Here is a 22,887-nt window from a genome sequence, read left to right as displayed (position 1 = left end):
ACTCATTTATATTTTTATAAAACAAAGCTTACCTGTAAGTAAAGTTAATGTCTCCTAAATGTGCACGGTTTACGAGATATTCTACAGAGCTGCAGCGGGTGACATCACCAGCGCATGTGCTCTGAAGGAACGGCATACCCATGCTGTTCCATCTGAGCTCTGTGCTGTGGCTGAAACTCCCACGCGCATACGCGGCAGTGATGTCATCAGCGGCTACACCATTCAAGAAGCTGCAGCCCGGGACCCCGGAAAGAATGGGTGAAGATTGAAGCCCTGTTAGCAGTGACAGTGTGCGTTACTACGGCACTGCCAGACCCATATCTGCGCCTTCCTGCAAAAACTATGATGCAGAAGGTTGTAAAAATCTTTTTATTCTCAGAAGCTGCTCCTCAGATGCCAGGTAGTAAGAGTTAACCTGGCTACATCCAGGTAATTCACTGGACCCTGGATCAACAAATTCTGTCTGAAAGGAAGGTGTCAAAAAAGTTCAACTGCCAGATGCAGAATGGTGAAAAACCAGGCGCTCTTTGGCCAAAACGGGGTACTAAGAATTACTGAAACTTTCTCTTTCTGGACCTTGGATAGTGTCAGCGGGATCATCTGAAAAAGAAGGGGGGGGGGCGGCGCATAACAGGTGAAATCTCCAAGGGTCTGCTAAAGCATCTGTCCCCAGGGATCTATCATCTCTCTGCAGAAAAAAGAATTGAGGGAGCTGCGCATTCTTCTTGGGCGCAAACAGTTCCACCTGTGGCTGCCCCCACTTCCTGGCAATCAGAGCAAAGACTTCTGGGTTCAGAGTCTACTTTACCTCCTGAATTCATTGTCAGCACAGAAAATCTGCCACCTCGTTCAATGTGCCTTTGAGATAGATTGCTGAACAGGATAGCAAATGGCTCTCTGCCCATTCCAGGATTTCCATTGCCAGCAATAGAAAGGACTTGCTTCTTCTACCCCCTGCTTGTTCAAATAGCCCATTGTTGTAGCATTGTCAGATAGAATCTCCAGGGGTACTATGACCAAATTCTGAGGGAATATTGACAGTGCCAGGGCCACTACCCTCAGTTCTCTCCAATTAGAGGACTTTGTAGCTTCTGCCCTGGACCAAACTCCCTGAGCCAAATTTCCTCTTCAGTGGGCCCAACCCCAGAAACTGGCATCCACCGTAACTCTTCTTTCTTTTCCCTGGAAGCAACAAAAAAGGAGCAGATCATCTTGATACCTGAGAAAAAGCCGTATCTAGTCCAGACACTTTATTCCAGATTGCAGCTGGATCTTCCTCAAAGGGGCAACACTTTTTGTGGGCTCCGGCTCTAGCCACCCCTTCTTGATGGAATCTGAAATGACAGAGTGCACCAGAAAAGTACGTTCCTCGGGTTCATGAAGATCCCCATACATAAGATCATGAAGAGTTAACTCTTTTCTCACTTCTCCCAAGCCCAATGTGGCATAAACGAATGTGGCATGAATCTTCATTGGAATAAATGGGAGAATTGACCTCTTGGGTAGCAGTACCTCCTGCTTCTACCTCTACCAAAGGGGGTGACAATGAGCCTTGAGAGGATTCTGAGGTGGAGGCCTGACTCATGGCTAGATTCGCTAGCGAGGAACAGAAAGGTTGAACGGTGGCATAGAGCGCATTCTTAACAGAACTAAATTGCTGCACACAGAAGAAGATTCCTCTTTAACAAGGGAGATGCATGCAATTTTGCTTTGCATGAGGGGCATTTTTTCTTCACCGATGCTTCAGAGCTCTTCGCCTTTATCAGACAAAACAAAATTAACAAAAGAGCCTGAGCTGAGTCAAAAGCCATCCTCAACAGCTCATCAAAAGGTGAACAGGAAGCAATAGAGGACTCCACGTGCCCTGGAAGAGCCCCAGCCACTGGGGTGGGGGGTAAGATAGAGAGAGAAAGAGCGACTCCAGAGTAAACAAAGGGCAATGTTCAAAACCACCCCTTACCTGAGCCTTGGTAGTGCCTGTCCCCACTGCCACATCCTCCATTGCAGGTGTGCAGTTTTCCACGCGGCTCAAAGATGCCAGCTCCGGAGTCCAGTAGTGCCCCTACGCCAGACCGGAACTGGAAATAGGCACCATCCCCGGTCCTTCCTCCTCCCTTGGGTCTAGTGGCTGGAAGAGACACTACATGCCTGACCTGACAGCGCCGCCCCTCTGGGTACCTGACTTTCAGAAGGCCGAGAACTACTCAGCCACCAAAAAGATGACAGCTGCCTTCTTCCTGTTCACGGCCGCCACCAAGGAGCAGCACTGCACTCTAAGTATGGGCTCTTCCCGAGCACAGAAAGGGGACAAAGAACCCATCTACTGCCAAAACACCTGGGGTGGAAACTGGGAGGACAGGGAGTCTAGACAAAAACAGGTCAGTAGAAAAAAGGGAAGCCAAGTCTCTCAGAACAGCCCCAAGAGATCCTAGCTCCCCATGTGTTCACACCAGGCTGGAGGAAACACAAAAACTGACAAGCCATGGAGAGAAGCCTCCTTTTGAAAAGTTTCGTGAAAGAGGTGTTTCCTGTTGGCTGGTGGGAGGAGCCATGATCTCTCAGGTGCTGTCCTGAAAGGTTTTTTTGAAAAAGAGTTAAATGTGATAGCCAGGCAACTAGTATCTTCAGAAGGTGGTCAGCAATGGGAACCTACATATTTTACCCATAATTAGTGTACTTCAACATATGACCTATCTTTATATAAAATTCAGGTTTCCTAATTAAGATTTCTATTATTTCTTTGAAAACCAATTTAATAAATGGCTGAAAATCTCTTACCTGTACTACACAATTTAGAAACACCAGACAATAATTATTAGTGTGAATGGTCAGGTTACTGGCATAAAGAATAATAACCGTATTTCTGAGAATGCTTGCTGCCATTTTCCCGAAAAGTACTACAGAATACACTTTGCATATCAATACTGTTCTTCATACTGAATTATTAAACAAGCCAGATAAAAAGAAATGCCAGTGCCAAAAATGTTAGTTACTGTGGCTGCCTCACTCTTGGCATACGTCCAGACCTAAAATAGGCATTAATTGCCACTGGCAGATACCATCTGGCTTTTAAACGGCTAAAATGAGATTGGTCTTTGAGATTGAGGGGAAAATAAATTACAAAAAAGCCGGATGTAAAAAAGTGACTATAAAAACTCTGCAATATTGAGTACTCTGCAGGATCTCTACTTGAATACGGACAATCCAAGCGAGCATCTCCTTTAAAATTTACAGTGCGGTATACTGAAGTTTATTTTACTCCTTTATATAGCACTAACACTATACGGCCATTCATAGCAGTATATATTTTATATACAGGTATCCATGGAGATGGAGCAGAAACATGACATCACTCAGTCATTAACCATTCAAAGCACATAATTCCTTAGCAGACTCCCAGCGTGCATTGAGTAAAAGGCTAAATCAATGTCCATTCAGCATGCCGGCACTCTTCCCTAGGAACAGCATAGCCAGTTCATGTTGCCAGGCAAAAGAAATGACAAAACTGCAGCCAGTCTGCTGATTATTCAACTGCAGCGGACAAAATTAAGAAAGAAAAGGTCCTTAAGTGTGCAAACCAAAAAGAGATCGAATATTCTGCATCAATTCGAAGAAATAGTCCGGGTAGGAAACATGTTTAAACATCTACTATAAAACAGCCGCCTTTTAATAAATGTCAATTTCTGAAACTGGAAGGGCTCATATTAGCAGATTAGCCTGACAGTCTGTGTCTGCATTGCCTTAGGGCTCAATCACACTACACCAGTTTCTGGGCATTTGGTTCTGACCCTTGCCAAGCACCCATTACCCAACAACTCCATCACTTCATGCCTGGGTGGAGGGCTCAGCATTGAGGCATGGTGGCCTGAACTGTACAAGCAGCCTACTGTCTTCTATGGCTTCTCCTAGTAGCACTGTCCATTCATTCCAAAGGGTATTCAACTTTAGTGAGATACAGAAGCCAGAATGGCATTGCAATAAAAAAAACCCCCAATGTCTGGAGCTTTTTAAAAGTTTTGGATGAGATCGTGGAGATTAAAAACTCCCATCGGTTTTGGCCCCAGCTGGGAGCCTTAATTCCTGTCCCTGGAAATCTGTCTAACTTAGACACAAGCAGTAAAAATATTTTAATATTAGTAGGCTAGGGAAGGCTAGAAACATTTATCACTTTAAGACCTCATGTGCTTTGGTCAGGTGCAGTAAAAACAGGAGACTGAGCAGTTTTACTGCCCTTCCTCCCCCAATCTAGAATGGTTTGAGGGGATGTACGCATGGTGGGCAGTACTGCCACTGAATACATCCTACTCAAGTGAACGCACGTGGTTGAGTAGTGGTGCTGGCTTTGCAGGTCTAAAACAGACGTTGAGGAGGTGACACATCACCTCCCAGCTGGCTGTCAAACACAATCTGAAAAGAAAACCACCTTAACTCACTTTTTAGAGGGCAACGCAGGTGTAAACAAACCCCAATACTGATTGTCTTCCCATAACAGAAACTAAAAAATATTTAAAACGTTTGTTTATATTTTAAATACAGTTTGCAGTAAATTTATTTTTAGGTTTAGATATTCTTAAACTGGGCATGTCACGGTTTTTAAAAAATGTATGTAAATGTATTTTTTTTTTTTTAAATCACAAAACTTCAGCAACAATAAATGAAAAAGGATTTCCAGAGCACTATGGCTTAGGCTCACAGACGTAGCCTGCTTTTTCTGCCTAACTGAAAACTTGGACATATCAATCTGAAATGGGATGGGTCACTCCTCTGACTATTAATTTGTGTAATAATCAAACTGCCCTATTGAGCAGCAAACACACTTCTTATAACAAATCAGCCATGAAAAACAGTGGAAATCATACAAAAAGAAGCCTAAATCGTAAGCTGCTGGCTGGACAGAAGACACACACACACATACATATACACACACGCACAGATATTTTTTTTTATACTAAATACATTTCCTTTAAAATCAGGGCCCTGAAAAGCCTTACCATTGAATCTAAATAGACAAGCACTGAAAAGGTGACAATTCAGCCTTCGATACTGTAACTGCATTTCAGCTCTGAACAAAACCAAAAAAAATCCTTACTGGGCGTTTGGCCTGAAAACAGCAGCCGCTAGGTCACTTCTGTTTGCAGTGACTACATGGAGCCAACTATTCTTCTGGTGACACATTATAGCAATGATGAAACCCAGCCTCTGGCAGAATCCAGATTGCATGATGGGTGGGTCAGCTAAAGGTACAGAGTAAGAATTAGATCCTCGTTCAGGTTTGATTGGTGTCAGTCACTTCTTTTTTCCCATTCTTTGTGTCAGTGAACACCAGTACTTTGCTATGAGTTGCAATTTCTAAACCTCCTCTTTAGCACTTTTTTTCTTTTATTTCTTTGGAAAGATAGAAGAGGCTGGTGACAATGATACTGAAAATATATACAGAATGCAGTCCAGAAAGGAGAAAACTGGAACTTCAGCTCATACCACTGCTCCAGGTATTACAAAGGCAAGGGGTAATCTGAAATTTCCCCAGAAGAAGGGAAACCAACAGCCCTGTCCAGAGCAATGGAACCGGATTATCTCAGAATGCTAGCCTCCTGCTCCCATTCTGTGTTCTTCTGAGGGGTTAGCATGAATCAGATATGAAGGCATACTGTGCCATTTATTCTAGTTTATATAAAAATGCTCAAACCGGATATCGTATGTACTCTCCAGCGACTCAGGATATGCACAGCCAAAAGGGAAGCCAAGGGTATCAGGACAGCAAAAACCAAAAGGAAATGCTTCAGGGGTGCAGCCCTCCTCAGACGGGGAAATCAGCCACTGGATAAAGAGAAGACAGGGGGCACACACACCTAGTGCATTATCCAAGGTTTATTATAAATAGTAAAAAAATAAGAAAAACACTCACAAACGAAGCATGTATCTAAAAAGCATAGAAAAATGACGATGGCCACAACGGCAGGCAAGGTGTCCTCACTGTCAGTGCGGTCAAATGGCTGACGCGTTTCAGGGATGAATCCCTTTCCTCAGAACTAATGACCAGCCTCTGATGCAGATGTGTAATGGATGAAAAGTGGGAGCCTTGCTGGTGATGCCCCGAAACGAGTCAGCCATTTGACCGCACTGACAGTGAGGACACCTTGCTTGCCGTTGTGGCCATCGTCATTTTTCTATGCTTTTTAGATACAGGCTTCGTTTGTGAGTATGTTTTTATTATTTTTTACTCTTTACAATAAACCTTGGATAATGCACTAGGTGTGTGCGCCACCTGTTTTCTCTTTATATAAAATGCATTTAAAGTGGATTTCCAGTTTACAATGCTCCTTCCCCCCCTTCCTAAAACCTACACTAATTTTATTAAGATGTATATACTTATTAATTTGCAGGCCACTCCAGTTGAGTCACATAATCTCCCCTGTGTGAACCAGCGGCAGCTGCAGGGGACATTACCCATAGGATCCATGGCCCATCCGTCGCTAGAACTCCCTCTTCCCCCCTGCAGCAGCAGCTGGCAGACACAAGGGAGCCTGTAACGGAACCGGACCCAGACCACACTTGGGTATTTCCGTTAGACTCTCACTTCCCTGTCCGAACACAAATCCACGGACACCACCCTGACCATACAGGAAATAAACAGCACCAGACTCTTCTTAAGACAGGAAGTAGACGGCTTTATTTTAACACAAACACAAGTTATATACACAGGGCGGGGAAACGCAACCAGGAACAGGAAATACATCATCAGGCCCTCCCAACAAACCAAGACACAGAACAATGGGATGCAGCACATGGCAGTGAACATTGACCAACCCCCACACCAATACACAAACAGTACATCCCATAATAGTTTGCTAGAACAATAGGATGCAGACACATGGCAGAGAACAGTGAACAATGGACAACCACATGGCAGAGAACAATGAACAATCCCCACACCAATACACAATACTAAGACATTCCCACCCTGTACCCCTTAACAGGCACAGGGTGGGTTAAACATAATGAAGGGAACATGGGGAGCTGACACAGGGGTCCCCCCACCCCCAAAAGTCACTCCCGTCACAGAGCCAAAACATGTGACTGGACTGGAGTGGGCTGAAAACAGGCATGTATATTCATCTTTCCTACACAGGTTTGTCAGCATAGGTTGAGGGGGGAGGGGACATTTTTAATGTTAGTTAAGTTGGATACACATGGATTGAAATCTGGCTGGTTCAGCAGCCATTAGAATTTCTGCTATCGAATGAGACTGCTGGCAATCAGCGGCTATCAGCAAATCAGCTACAGTGCTGATCAATGTATTCTGATCTTCACTATCAGAACACAATGCCCTGGCGGGGTAGATTCCTGCATCCATGTTGCCTGTGCAGTTGCCAGAATCCATTTTTTTTTCCAGCCCACTGGTTGAACGAAAAGTGTGCACCCAACTTTAAAAAATGCCTAGAATACCTACAGGGCTGAGGAGTATGAAGCAGTCTCAGATAAGATGGTATTTGCAGTATACAGAAGAGCTGTGTCACAATGAGTCAGCACAGCCAATTTCCATGCATTTTATGCATGACACCCTCATGGCCAGTATGTAGATAGAGAGTCCCTTATGTTCCATAATACCCATTTTAATGCAGGATCGTATGGCTCCCATAGAGACATGAAAATCCTTGCAAGAAGAAGAAAAATACAAAGTAGTGCACTGTGCAGATTCAAATATCTGTAGAATTGGGTGTAGTGCTTATTCACATGTTTGAAATTCTAGTTTTAAGAGCTAAAACAGCAATTGCAATCACTAGTGGGGTCAGATTTAAAGTGCATTAGCCTGCATGGGCAAACCAAAAGGTTCACTTTAGTACTCCAAGCACTCTAATATTTTTTTATACAAGACTTTTATGATGGAGCTTCCAAAGTGACCAGCGAACTGCTATAAGCCCGCACCCATTGGTCGGAGGAGCAGGGGAACAGAATCATCAACAGCAAGGCTCTTACTTTCCATTCATCATACATCAGCATCAGAGGCTGGTCATCAGCTCCGAGGAAAGGGATTCGTCCCCGAAACGCGTCAGACATTTGACCGCACTGACAGTGAGAACACCTTGCCTGCCGTTGTGGCCATTGTCATTTTTCTATGCTTTTCAGATACATGCTTCGTCTGTGAGTATGTTTTTATTATTCTTTCACTCCTACAATAAACCTTGGATAATGCACTAGGTGTGTGCGCCACCTGTTTTCTCTCTATCCAATGGCCGATTTCCCCGTCTGAGGAGGGCTGCATCCCTAAAGCATTTCCTTTGGTTGTCGCTGTCCTGGTACCCTTGGCTTCCCTTTTGGCTGTGCATATCCTGAGGCGCTGGAGAGTACATAGAATATTCACTGACTTAAAGTGCCCCTTTCACATGGACATTCCAGCAGTCTGTTTGCAATGGGTAGCCAGATCTACAGTAAGTGGATGTCCGAACGTTTACTTAAGGTTCACTGGCGGAAGATTTAATAAAGTGGAGCACTGAGAATCTAGTGCAGCTGTGCAGAGTAATCCGTTTCTATGGAATTTTGACAATAAAACCTGGAAGCTGATAGGTTTCTATGCAGAGCTCCACCAGTTTTTACACTCTCTAGTTTTCGAAAGTCTCTCCCAACAAGTTTGCGTCCAGGTCCGATTTTGTAGACTTGAATAGAAAACTACATATATGATTATAAAATTAATCCCATTTGTTTACATTAAGTCGCTCATAGGGATTACATGGGTCTGGTTTTCCACAAGTTGGAGGAAAAACACAGCAAAATTTAATGGGCACTTATTTTACATGTGCTACGGATCGCCTTGTGAGGTGAAATGGAGACGACCATGAAAACCTCAACACAACAATGCAAAAAAAGTCTGACATGTCCATGTGGATATAGTTGGTAGTACAGCAAACATTAGATGATAGGCCCAAGACTGGCCACATAGGAGTGCCAACTGCACTATGTGCAAAGAGTAGCTACATTAACCAGATTTAAATTTACTGTGTAAAAAATAAGAGATCATTTCTGATTGGCTGCAGTAAGCTCTTGCCCGTTTACACAGTCGTACTTTGAGTTTGTATTTTTAATAGAATATTTATCACTAGGACTGATATACACAAGTGTAAAGAGACCGAAAAAGAAAAGAAAAAATAAATACACAGCCAGCTCATCTATTACAAGCTTCCTGTGATCAGCACAATGGCTAAGTAGTTAGCAGCCTAAGGCTCCATGTACACGGGACGTTTCTGAACGATGGAAACTGCCTGCTGGATAACGTAGGTTAAAAAACGTCTGTTTAGCTGCGTTTGCATACCATGTTTATGTGCGTTTGCGTTTAGAAGCGTTTTTTAAAAGTAAGCACAGGAGAACCTCCCAAATGCCCAGAATGCACTGAAAAGTGGTAAATTATTAACTATTTCAGACTGTTTCAGAGAAATACACACAGTAGAAGCAGAGACAGCAGTATGTGCTGAGATAATAGTTTCCAAGGGTGGGAAAGGTGTCTGGTGGAGGGAGTCATTAAGGCCACCTGGCAGGGGGTCTTCATGAGGAATTTGAGGTGTGAATGGGCATTAACATATCTTTTGTTTCCAAGGGTGGGAGAGGTCTAAGGTGTGAATTGGTCATTACAATGTGTGAAAAGCTTGGTAGGAACATCCTGTGTTCAGTGTTTTGTACATCTGAGCACCTTGAAAACGCTTTGCATGCATTTTTTATGATGAAAAAAGGCTCTGGACAGCATTGGGAACTGGAAGAGTTAAAAAAAAATTGCAATTTTCTGTGTTTAGAAGCGTTTTGCGTTTGAAACGCTGATAAAATTGATGTCTGAACACAAGTTTCTTGCGTTCAAAAAAACAACAACTGTAAACTCAACTGCCTGTAAATGACTGTAAACGAAGATGTGTACATGGACACATAGGAAAACATTAGCGAGAGTTCAGGGGCTGCTGAAAAAAACGCTGAACAGCTCCTAAACGTGAGTTTATCAGCTGCCATGTACATGAGCCCTTAAGCTGGGTACACACTGTCTAAATCAGCCTACTTACAGTCAGTGTGTACAACAGTCTATCCGACAGAAGCTGGTGTAACGACCGACTTATCTCCAGCATCCAATCAGCGTTTGCTGCCAATGGCTGTGAGCACTGATCAGTGTATTCTATTCTGGAGGTTGGGGGGCAGAATACAATAGCACAGCAGGAGAGATTGCTACTTGTGTTTTTTGCGGTGATCTGACAGCTTTTTGTTTTGTTTTTTTTGTTTAAACCACTGGGCTGAATGAAAAAAAGTGTGTTCACCGGGCTTCACAATAGCTGGATCCTAGGATCAGCCATGAAAACGATTTGCATGGAGTTTGTAGGTTTTGCAACGTTTGCGTGGGTTTCTACTGAGACCTTTTCTCCCACATCCCAAAAAACACTGGTAGGTTAACTGGTCTCAACAAATTGGCGCATCTGTGCAATGAGAGGAGAACAAATAATTGCACGCTCCTCCACGGCTTGAACTACTATGAATGGCTTAATGGACTCTGTACAGTGCTCTGTGGGTACAGGGAATAGAGAAAAAAACTGCATAAAAGAAATTCTCCAGCCTATTGTCCTGTTAGGAGAGGGAACCTTATTAAAACCTGCTGCAAGCATCAGACATCTCAGCTGCACACACTCGCCAACATATGTAGAAGTCACATGCTACCATCAAAGAACTTCTCAAATTCTGTGTGTGTATAACATATGTATGTGTTCAATATGACTAAACTGAGATGAGAGCAATAACGAATACAGAAAATGCTGCAATGAGGGAAAAAAGTATACAGCTGCCCAATTATCAGCAAAGGAGATGAAATGGAGAGGTGCAAATCACTGCACATGCTAAAATGGCCATTCTGTAGCACAGAGCCCTGATATCATGTCAATCATACCCCTGGCCTTCATACTTTTATAACATGCATTTCTCAGTGCAGTGCTTTAGCTTCTAGGCTCCATGTACACGGGGCGTTTTAATAACACTGGTAATGTTAGCGGTGTAAAGTCACATTAAAAACATTGAGTTTTTCAGCGTTTTTGCATTAGTGTTTAGTTGCGTTTTTGGTTTTTAGCGGGTTTTTATACCAAGAGAAAAGAAAACATTTTATGGGTAAAAAAAAGTCCAAAAACGTCTGTTTGCCACGTTAGAGCATTTTTACAGCTAAAAAAACTTTTCTAGAAACCCAACAGTCCTGGGTTTTTTTCCAGCCAAAAAATGCCCCTGCCAAAACACGTTGATTACAACCACAGGACCACCTGCCTGGAGGTTGCATGTTCTCCCTGTGCCTGCGTGGGTTTCCTCCGGGTACTCAGGTTTCCTCCCACACTCCAAAAATATGCTGGTAGGTTAATTAGCTCCTGTCTAAATTCACCCGAGTATGTGTATGTATGAATGTTAGTTAGGGACTTTAGATTGTACACCCCTTGAGGGTTAGGGACTGATGTGAATGTACAATATATGTATGAAAAGCGCTGCGTAAATTGAAGGCGCTATAGAAGTACCTGAAATAAATTACAGTCTGTGTGCATGGACTCATAGGAGAACATGCTGAAGGGTTTACTGGCTGTAGCAAAAAAAACCAAAAAAAACCCAAAAAAAACAAAACACATGTAGAAAGGGAAAAAAAATTGAATAAAGTTGTTAGGAGCATTTTTGAAACATGTAGCAGTGTTTAGCATTTTTTTTCTGCTGGAAAATAGCTCCAAAAACTCTACACAAAATAATTTTATTTGTTGCTCCTAAATACTGAAGCTTGAAAAACATAAACCAGTGTGCATGGACACATAGGATAACACTATTTAGCTTCTAGGAGCTTAAAAAAAATGCTAGTGTGCCTAGAGGCTTGCATAATTTTTTTTATTTTTTTTTGGGGGGGGGGGGGGGGATAATGAGGCAGCAACCCTCCTTACATTTACACAAAGTATTCATTGATTCTTGTCAATGAATAGGTGCAGAGCGAAGACATAATATGCAACATAGTCGGCAAAATGGCGGGCAAGATAAGCGCGAGCGCCATTTTTAAATATAAATAACACCATACAGACGTCTCCTGCTGTAAGCCCTGCACCCTATGAATACGCGCATAGCACGAAACACGTCAGAGGGGGCTACAGCAACCGCAGGTGGCCATCCTGAATATATGGTCAGTGTTCATATTTTATTATCATTGTTTACATCTGTCTTATCCTGAATAAAGTGACCCTTATACAGCATCATACTATGTGGTGTCCCTTATTGGGCTCTCCCTGTGAGTGCCCTCATTCGCAGAGCCTGCTTTAAAGGTGACCCCAGACGGTGAATCATACCAAGGGACCCTGGAACCTCAATACAGATGTGACCAGACAGTGTTATGGAACCTGGCCTGACCTGGGAGCAGATGACCTGATTAGTACCTGATGAGACAGGATTAATCTCAAATGCGTGTTTTCAGCGCACTTCTGGTGAGTGCACATTTTACTTATTGAGACACATCATCTGTCACCCCTGGATCAGATATCCATACACACGAATTGTGATCTTATAGGATCCTCACGTTTACAATTCTATCTGGGACATCTACTCACTATGGTCACCATATGGTGATATCATATTTGCACTTGATGTTTACTAAGGACTTTATTATACATGCTATGTGTATTGTGTTTTAATCTTGAATTATTTTATTCACTACGCACTATGTTGCATATTATGTCTTAGCGCTGCACCTATTCATTGACATTTATCTTGGAAGGTTTTTTTTGGTTACCTTTTTGGTGTTCTAGCAGATGTCCTCTCTCTTTAGGTAGCGCTCGCTTGACATTCCTTTCCTTATATTCATTGATTCTTGTCTACATCAGGACATTCTCTCAGGTACCATTTCAGCAGCACTGACAACATACATCACACCTATGATTTGGACAGCACTGTGTGTACAAAACCATATCTGGATAGAAGCAGCTGAAGAGTTTAAAGGCTAAGTTTACCTTTGAAACAAAGACTATGCAGTCAAGGGGCCCCAGTAAGTTAACAGCCAAGTTCACCTTTGCGGAAAAAAATAAATGCATTTAGATTTTTTTTTCCCTGCAAGTGCCTGCTAAGCACTGCACCCGTTATCAGTGGATCACATGTGCAAAGTCAGGCTCATGCAGACAAGTCCTATAGCTTTCGGCCCAACGCCCTTCTCGTACACGGTCATTTGAAGGGCCAGTTCACACTAGGAATCACATAGTAAAGCAAGAGCATTCCTGTGTTATTTGAGTGCATGTTCATTTGAATGGGCAATCTGGTGCAAGCAAACGTACTGCGTTTGGGACCTGCATGTGGGGTATCGCTAGCATTGCATTGACACTTGCTACAGATTGCATGGACAAAAAGTAAGTATCATACTCACAATTGACATACAGGCCAGAGGCACATCACACTAAACAGCGGTGTCCAATCCACACTGCATGCAAGTCCATAAATGAGGAAGAGGCGGAGTCCTCGAAACGCGTTAGCCTGTTGGAAGTCCAGGGTCCCATTTATGGACTTATATGCAGTGTGGATTGGCTACCGCTGTTTGGTGTGATGTGCCTTTGGTCTGTATGTCAATTGTATTGTGAGCACGATACTTACTTTTTATCCTTCTAATAAATATTTTTTCCGATAATGCACTAGGCCCGTGCGACCCGTTTGTTTTTCTTTGTATCCAGTGACATTGGACTACCCCGGTCCATTGAGGGCAGCAAGGAGTGCATTTTCCAGGACATCTGAATTGTTACCATAGCCTTTGCCGAGTCCATCCCCAAGCGCAGGAGTACAGAGTTTGCTGTGTTTTTTTTTTTTTTTTGCAGATTGCAAGGACAGCACATTTTGAACACAGTGCAGGAACTGTGCACAGAACGCAGGTTTCCTGCACCGCCTTCTGGTGTGATTGAGCCCTGAAAGCTGCAGGGTTTATAAACCATGAGCCCACTCATCAGCACCCTCGTAGTCCATTGAAAACTACAAGCTATCTGCCCCGGAGGAAGAGAAGACTTGTTTTCTCATTCACAAACAATGTGAAATGTGACAGCGGGTGTGAGAAGAACCCCTGCCTGCTGTTGGGGGGGGAATATTGGAGCATGTTGCAGGTGTTCCATGCTCCTAAGGTGAAATTATCCTGTTATTTATTTATTTCAGGTACTTATATAGCGCCGTCAATTTATGCAGCCCTTTACATATTGTACATTCACATCAGTCCCTAACCCTCAAGGGGCGTACAATCTAAGGTCCCTAACTCACATTCATATACAAGGGCCAATTTAGACAGGATCCAATAAACCTACCAGCATGTCTTTAGAGTGTGGGAGGAAACAGGAGTACACGGAGGAAACCCACGCAGGCACAGGGAGAACATGCAAACTCCAGGCAGGAGGTGCCGTGGCTGGGATTCGAACCAACAACCCTAGTACTGCCAGGCAGACGTGCTAACCATTTAGCCACTGTGCTGGCCATATATACACTGTGCTGTTTTTAAAGGCTAAGTTCACCTGTAGGGGAAAAAAAAAAAATGCACATATTTTTGCAGGAAACTAATATTTTTTTTGTTTATACTTTTTTATCCCATAGAAGCCTGCAAAGCGTTGCACCCGAGATCAGTGGATGCTGGGTACAATGCCGAGCTCCTGAAGAAAATAGTGTGAACCAAGCGGGGCTAAAGTGAACAGAGATCTGGAATTATTTTTTAATGTATTTGCCATACCTGAAGGCCGTTTGTAGTACCCATCAAGCAAAACTCATTGTTTGCATTCTCAATCCTGGCTAGCTGCATGACATGCCCTGTCACAGCAAAGCAGAGCTCAGTCATTACTGCACCACGCATGCACAGTGCTTGATCTGCGAAGAGCACTTGTTCCTGTGATGCTGAGGCCGAGCGCTTAACATCTGCCATGTCCTATCAACTAGCCAGGACGAGGAATGCAAACAATTTGGAGTTGGGCCCCTTGACATAGTCCATTTTATCCCAAAGGTGAACTTTGTCTTTATCATGTATACAAGACTTTTTGTATGAAATGAAGAAAAATATGAAAACCCATCACACCACATTCACAGATAGCCATCAATCACAGCACGGTGACTTGCGTTTCCTGGCAAACAGCAACAAAGTTGCATACAATGTACTCTAGATGTCCAATATGGCTTCCCACTCTGAATACTGAGACTGCGAGCTAGATTCTGCTTGCTGTACTAATGAGCAGAGTCTGTGCAGAATACCCTCCCATTCACCTTAAAGTGGTAGGAAGATCCTGAATTTGATATTTACCAAAAGGTAAAGCTGATAATAGAGTTTACCTAATGGTTAAAGGACTATCTCCTAAACATGCATCTTTTAGGAGATATTCACTCGGTTTGCAGCCAGGGACGTCACCGTTGCATGCGCTCTGTAGCAAAATCTCCCAACAATGACACAGACAGCAACAAAAAAACAAATTGAGGTTTAAACTCTTCCTCATTTCATCCAAAACTTTAACGCAAAAAAAAAAAAAAGTTGCTGGATGGGTTTATATTTACCAACAAATATGCAGTATAGAGATGAAGAAAGTACTGTCTGTCAAGGCAGCTGTCTCCTTGCGTGTTCATATAACCGTGGGTGGGGGTGGGGGGGGAATGCTCATGTGGGAATTTGTCCCTATGCAAATACTGCCCTAAAGCAGCGACATATTTACAGCAAAGCAACTAAGGCATTTGCCTAAGGCGGCAATTTTCGGGGGGGGGGGGGGGGCAGCGCCACGTTGGGGGGAGGGGATGTGCATTGGTCGGTGGTGGCACTGATGAGATGGGGGGGGGTGGAATTGTGGTGATGGACTGCAAATGTCGGCAGCAGTTGAGGGGGGGGGGTAAGGATGGTGCTGGTGGGCGCCTGATTTCAGTGTTGCCTAGAGCAGCACAAACTAAACACACCGGCAGAGGTAATCGTGTGCCTGTGCCTTCTGCTCACACCAATGAGGCAGGATCTCATGCAACAAGGCGGAAGCTCACTGTGCCTAATGTGCATGTAGCTGCAGAACACCTTACAGGCTAACGAGGAATTATTTGACTCACATGGAGCTATTTAATCATTACCTCAACAGTTTCCCTTCTCTGCTCCCCTCAGTAAATCATCATCCTGAAGTTAATGTAGTTCTAGGCCACAAAAACCTAGAAAATACTTTTTTCCTAAAAGAAACCCGGGGTTATTGTTGCTGGCCTCCTCTCAGAAATGCTAGTTCCCTGGCTGTGGAACCTTCTGGGCTTAAGTCTGACCCAGAACAAGTATGGAAAACAGGAAAGACAGAAAGAAGCTCTAACCTGCACTTGTAGCAGACCTTGTGGCAGTGAATTGCTTTTCAGAGGCGTTTGACAGCAAATTGTCACCAATATGTAATGTTTATCATGAAAACATGGTCACATTATCCAATCCCCCCACTTCCCTGAATCGAGGGTGCTTCTTCCGGCAGCCATTTGTGTTGGAACTCAGCTTGGCTCCGTCCCCACAATTATGTCCACCACATACTGCAGAGGGGCCTAGATTTCATCACTGCATTGTAATCCATTGTTTACTTCCTCCAGCCCCATAATGGTAGCTCCATATGGACCTGGGGCTGATATGTAAACAATGCAGGAGCCTGAGCATTCACCTGTGATGCACTGATCATGGCTGCAATACTCAGCAGGCCTGAATGAAAAAATAAATGTAATGGATAAGTTCACCTTTGGGAACATGTTACATGTTCCACCTGTTTTTAGGGTGGAACATGCAACACGTTCTCATAGCTGCAGCCGCCACCTCACCTATGACAGAGAATACACGGAGAAGCCTCCTTGTACGATCTGTCAGATTTGAACACAATGCGGGCGCGCGGGGCTCCACCCACACAGCCATGTCGTTCATTCGTGGACTTCCGTGAATGAACTGTAAGTTCCGACAGCCTTAGCAGGTGTGGGCTTGTAGTTTTCAATGAACTACCACAGCACTGTGGAGTACTGTGGTAGTTCATATGAGCTTCGTGTCAGAATATCTGCTAGGCCGGACATCCCGTACAGCAAGAAGATAATCTGACAGGTCTGCAGGAGACCTGCATGGCATCAGCAATCTACTGATCACTGGTGCAATGCTTTGGACAAAAATAGGCAATGGCTCCTCTGGACAAAAATAATAAATGTACATTTTTTACCTGCAAAACAATATGCATTGTGTTATTTGTGTCCAAAAGGTGAACCTATCCTTTGAAATGTACCTTTTTTTGGCGATTTTTTCATTTTGGTATTTTTTCGAAAGGTGACCTCTTGCTGACAGTGTTGAGCAGTTTTTGTTGTTTTTTTTTTAATTAATTGTGTTACTCCTTTAAAATATGTAACACCCCAGTGTAAAATGCGAAACGCATAAAACGTACTTGTCAAAGAGAAATCTGAGCCTATAACTATGCACACAACCACCTTGTTGAAATTAACTTCAAAGCGTCCCCTTCACAATAGGGATCCCCCCATTCCCCTTCACATCAGAGAACCCCAAAGATAAGTGTCCCCTCTTTACACCAGAGTCAAACCTTTTGGCTGCAGCAGGTCTGGAGGATGTAGACTGTCCTCTCCTGGATGTTGGAGGTGGCCCTGCATGCCACCTGCCTTGGTCCAGGGTCATGTACTGTCATGGTGCGGGCGTTGTATTGTTGTGCATCCTGCCCAAGAACATGAATGGTTGTTATATTGCTGGTGGCCAACCCACTTTGGGCCCTGTGCTAGCAGCACCAAAAGGAAACCTAATTGGCACCCAAGGGTGCTTTGGCTCCCCTATTGAGAAACAATGGTATACAGCACATGTAAGGCAGCAAGAAAAGGTGGGCTTTAATGCCCACAGCAGCATAAGGTTGTGTGCGAGCAGCATACTCAATGTACATTCCTAGGAAAGTGACCAAACTGTCACCAACAGCTCTCTGTCAAGGCTTCTGATCAGGAGTCAGCAGGACAGGCTCCCTATTATATGACTGCTGTGAGAGCCAATCACAGTGGACACGTGATACAGGAACTATGCCACCTCATGGGTAATAAAGGCTAAGTTCAGCTTTAGTAATATGTTACACCCAGGGGCGGACTGACAACTCATGGGGCCCCCGGGCAAAAGAGGGTCACGGGGCACGTGTTCTCGCCCACACTCAAATCACACCTAAAAAAGCCTATGAAAAGGTACCAGGGACATCTCATGAAGCCCCCTACTGACCCCGGGCCCTCGGGCAGTGCCCGAGTTCCCCAATGGTCAGTCCGCCCCTGGTTACACCTGTATTTGGGGTGCAACATGTAACATGACAGCGGTGGGGTTTTCTCTTCCCTGCAGCCACTGTCACATTTTCAAATTGGCGCAGCTGCGCAGTGCTCCCCCAGAGATCTGTGAATAAAGAAACTAAAAGCCCTGACCGTCACCAAAGCAGACAGCTTGTAGTTCTCAATGGATTGTAAGGATGCTGATGAGCACTCTCCTAGTTCATTGACACTTCCTCCAGCTTTCAAACAGACAACCTGTACAGAGATACAGGTGAGAAAGCAGGAGTCTGACAATGAACCCGCAAACTGCTAGGTGCAATGCTCTGCATACTCCTTAAAAAATAATAATAAATAATAATAAATGTACTTGACTTTTTTTTAGCAGCAAAAATGTGCATTTATCATTATTGTTTTGTTTTTTTTTAAAGGTGTAATTATCCTTTAACCACTTCCTGCAATGTACTGCGGACGGGCGGCAGCTGTAGACAAAGTATGCACCGATCCCCGGCTGTGATTGTACATAGTGGGAACCTGTCAGCAAGTCCAAGCCAATCAGCCACAGCTGGGACCTGCTGACCAGCTGTATACAATCACAGGCCAGAGCTCTATGTTGGCAATCAACACAGAGATTTGTTCAGAAAGAATCATCTCTGTGTTTGCCTTGCAGGGATGAGAAACTTAGAGATCTGTTAGCAAAAGCAGCACACTTTACATGTAGTTAGGCACACATTTAATCCATTGATCGCCCTAGATGCTCACCCTTTCCCAGCCAGTGTCATTAGTACAGTGTATAATATCATCATATTAGTGTTACTAAACCCAGGACCCTGCATTCACTATATCTGATCTCCCTCACTACACACAACATGGAAGTGCAATTATTTTAGTAAATATAAACTGCTAAATACTCTCATCAGCAGTTAGAGCAGTCTTGTGTTCAGCAGAGCACTGGTTAAAGCTTGTAGAAGGAGTTTTCATTTTGCTCTAGGAGAATGCAGAATCCCTGAGCTCTGGACAGTTCTGATTGGCCCTGTGCTGATCACATGCGCTCTCCCAAGAAAAACAAAAAAACACCTCTCTAGCCATATACACCAAACCAAGTACATGCAGAGTGACTCCACACAATATGTTTGATCAGGAGATAAGGGAAAGACACTGGAAGAAGGGGAGGACCAGAGAAGCCAGGATCAAAAAGCCTTTTTACACAATGCAGAGGATTAATCCCTTAGGTTCCACAGCGAGTATAACAAGCATGCTTTACTGCATATACAAAAGAGAAAAGAACTTGGGTTCCCACCAGCCCACTCAGAAGGCAGCCTTCCCCAGCAACAAACTAATTAATCACAAGCTTACCTCTGGGAATATATATATATATATATATATATATATATATATACACATACATACATACACACTTTTTTTGTTATGCATACATTTAAATTGTATATACCATTGCACACAAATGGTTGATGGTTTTATTACCGATATGCAGTTCTGTAGATTCACATGCTGATGATTTCCAATTATTGTAAGTCCCCCATACACTATCCAATCAAGAATGAAAGATCTAGCAAATGCAGCGCAGAATGTTGGTGTTTTCTCACTGTATTAATATCACTGGTGATGTCAGTGGCAGTTAGTCAATCCCCCTTCAGTGTCAATGAACGTCAGATTGCCCACCTCACTATCGCCGTCACGTTAAAAGTTGTTGATCACCGCCATTAGTAGTATATAAAAAAAAAAAAAAAAAGAGAAAAGAGTTCCAGTGTATATCCCATAGTTTGTCAGTGCTATGACTTTCACACAAACCAATCAATATACACTTATTGGGGTCATGATGGGGTAAGATCTTCCGGAGCTCAAGTGTTTAATGCCCACTTAAAGGACCCCTGGGCACCGTCTTCACCTGATCCCCGTGGGTCTTCCTGCATTAACAAGAAGGTGCACATCTCTATTTTGGGGCAGACAGGTGTCTCTTCTTCCTGATTTTCTCCATCTTTCACCTTTAAACATGGAAGACGATGGAACTTGTCAAACCTGAATGAAGAGTAATCTACAGACGGGACCCAGCGACAGGGACAGACTATGGACAATGGTCCCCGCGCCCACACACTTCTCCCTCTTACCTGGCAGCAAGATTGCCTTCAGCTTCTTAATCTTGGTCTCCGGGCTGAGTTTATCTTCATGCTGGAAAAGACAGATGACATTTTCCATGAGCCATTGGGTCTGCAATGTATGGAGATAAGAGCCATGTGCACAGCGCGCTCCCAGCCATCTACACCCAGCACTCTGCAAGTCCATGCAAACTCCAAGTGACACTTAGAGCAAGGAGCCCCCAGGCCTCCCCTCCCCCCCAATACCATGGACCCATCTATGGGCAGATCACCTACCTGTGGAGGCAGAAGGTACGATCTGAAGGTAGGTTTGGCTTGTTTCATGGAGAACATTGTGGATGCCCACACCAGGGATCCTGCTGGGAGGTGTGATCCCTATGGAGGAGGTGTGATCCCTATGGAGGGGCTGCGATCCCTGCAATGTGCGCTGATTGGGATCTCTGCAAGTTCAATTAGCCTCCCTGGACTGGTGCAGCCTGCTCCTCCATGCCTGCTCGCCTCTGGCTTTTGTTAGCGCTCAGGCCAGACATTTCCCTCTCCCCCTGGGTCTCTCACTCCCACACGCACTTTGTATTTGCATTCTCCCTGATTTCCTGTGAGTCTGTCCCTCTCTTCACAGCCTGTGCACATGTGCAGAAAGCCCCAGCCATGGGCGCCGCTCAGCACGTCATGCAGCGCCATCTACTGTCCAAGAGCGAGACTGCAGCTCAAAGGAAATCTAAAGAGAGCTTTTCCCATTGCGGACACAGCAGAGGGTCCCAGACTTATGTGGCCCCTTTTCAGAAAAAAAACTAATGGCTCAGCACCCACCTGGAAATCTACCTTCTTTACCCCCCTTCATGACCAGGCCATTATTTCCTGTACTGCACTGCGCTACTTTAACTGGTAATTGCGCGGTCATGTAATGCTGTATCAAAACACTCCTAGATTGTAAGCTCCAAGGAGCAGGGCCCTCCTATCCCTCTTGTATTGAACTGTATTGTTGCTGTATTGTCTCCCTTTATATTGTAAAGCGCTTGAGAAAACTGTTGGCGCTATATAAATCCTGTATAATAATAATAATAATAATAATAATAATAATAAAACAAAATTTCTAGCATTTTTTTTTTCTTTTTTCTTTGAGTGATACTTGATCACCAATGGGTTTTTTTTTTGCGATATAAAGGAAAAAAGACCGAAAATTTTTATACAACACAATATTTTTTTACTTGCTGCTATAAAACATATCCAATAAAATGTATATATTTTATATTAAAATATTTTGGGCAGGGACCAATGTGAATGTAGAATATATATGTAAAGTGCTGTATAAATTGTTGGTGCTGTATAACTACCTGTAATAAATAAACATGCTCTGTTTTGGGGCAGACAGGTGTCCCTGCTTCCTGATTGTCTCCATCTTTCACCTTTCGTCACTGGTCACACCGCTGTGATTTAAAATCGCACAATTTGTGGCTACTTGTGAAGATTTTCATAAATTTCTTGCAATTTGCAGTGCGATTTCCAGTATATTCTATGTATGTGAAATCGCAGTAAAACTGCAGAAAAAGTAATGCAAGAAGTACTTTAGAAATGACGCTGCAGCAAATTGCAAATGTTAAGACACTGACATTCACATTCATTAGATGTAATTTGGGAATTGAAATCGCGCCTGAATCCCTCAGAGGACTTTAACCCCTCCCCTGCAGCCAAATCTTTCACTCAAACCTTACGGACGCATGATTTGGTATACTTATGGTGCGAGCTCCACCCTGGGGGGAAAGACTACACTTATTACTCGCACCCTCATCACTCTCACTCCAGAATTGATCATGCTTTAGTCTTACAGAAACATCTTCCTCTTGTGCGCTCCATTTCTGTTCTTACTGTGCCATGGTCTGATCATGACCCCATTTTGGTGGTTTGTCAATCCCTTCTTTGCAAGCCTTCCTATTCCTCTTGGAGTATAAATGATTCCTTGCTGTCGCTGAGGAAAGTTCAGGCGGATCTCCTGCACAAATCTGTGGAATATTTTCAACTCAGATCAGGTTCTGTCTCTTCATTGGTGACATTGTGGGAAGCATACAAGGCAGTCCTTGGGGGTCATATTATCCGAATGGCCTCAAGGTGCAAATGGGAGAGATAGCACAAACAGCGTTAGCTTGAAACACAAATAGCTTCTGTGTCATCTCAATTTAAACAATCTCCAACTCCAACCGAAGGCTGTTGGACCAAGGCAAGCCTGGAATTGGATCTTTGCTTAACGGATAAGGCTGAACGCTCCTGGAGAAGCCAGAGGTGGTACAGTAAAGCAAATAAAATGGACTCTATGCTAGCGCACAGGTTATGTTCTTTTACGCACAATCTAAAACTGATTTCTTTGCGTACTCGATATAATCTCATAACAAGTAATCCTGCAGAGGTGTTGGAGGAGTTTCGGTTCCACTTTGCTAAACTTTACACAGACCCTATGGAACCCCATGCTATCTCCAATTTTTTATCTCGATTGTCTTTGCCTACCCTGACCCAAGCTCATAGAGACTTG

The 22,887-nt window shown here is 43.7% G+C and overlaps 1 protein-coding gene across 1 annotated transcript in view; it reads right to left on the bottom strand.

The window, feature by feature from the left end:
• MTMR10 (myotubularin related protein 10) overlaps nt 1–20,989 on the bottom strand; it is a 138,311-nt gene extending 117,322 nt beyond the window's left edge. Inside the window, exons 1-2 of the mRNA XM_089652444.1 lie at nt 20,640–20,989; nt 20,376–20,436 (exon numbers count right to left, since the gene is read on the bottom strand). Coding sequence (XP_089508570.1) covers nt 20,376–20,436; nt 20,640–20,696 — 118 coding nt within the window. The 5' untranslated portion in view covers nt 20,697–20,989. The remainder of the gene's footprint in view (nt 1–20,375; nt 20,437–20,639) is intronic.
• Between the last annotated feature and the right edge of the window lie 1,898 nt (nt 20,990–22,887).

The sequence above is a fragment of the Staurois parvus genome, unplaced genomic scaffold, assembly GCF_062004578.1.
Source record: "Staurois parvus isolate SC_StPar_1 unplaced genomic scaffold, SC_StPar_1.0 ptg000682l, whole genome shotgun sequence".
Classification (NCBI taxonomy): domain Eukaryota; kingdom Metazoa; phylum Chordata; class Amphibia; order Anura; family Ranidae; genus Staurois; species Staurois parvus.
This window is presented reverse-complemented; position numbering and strand designations above follow the sequence as displayed.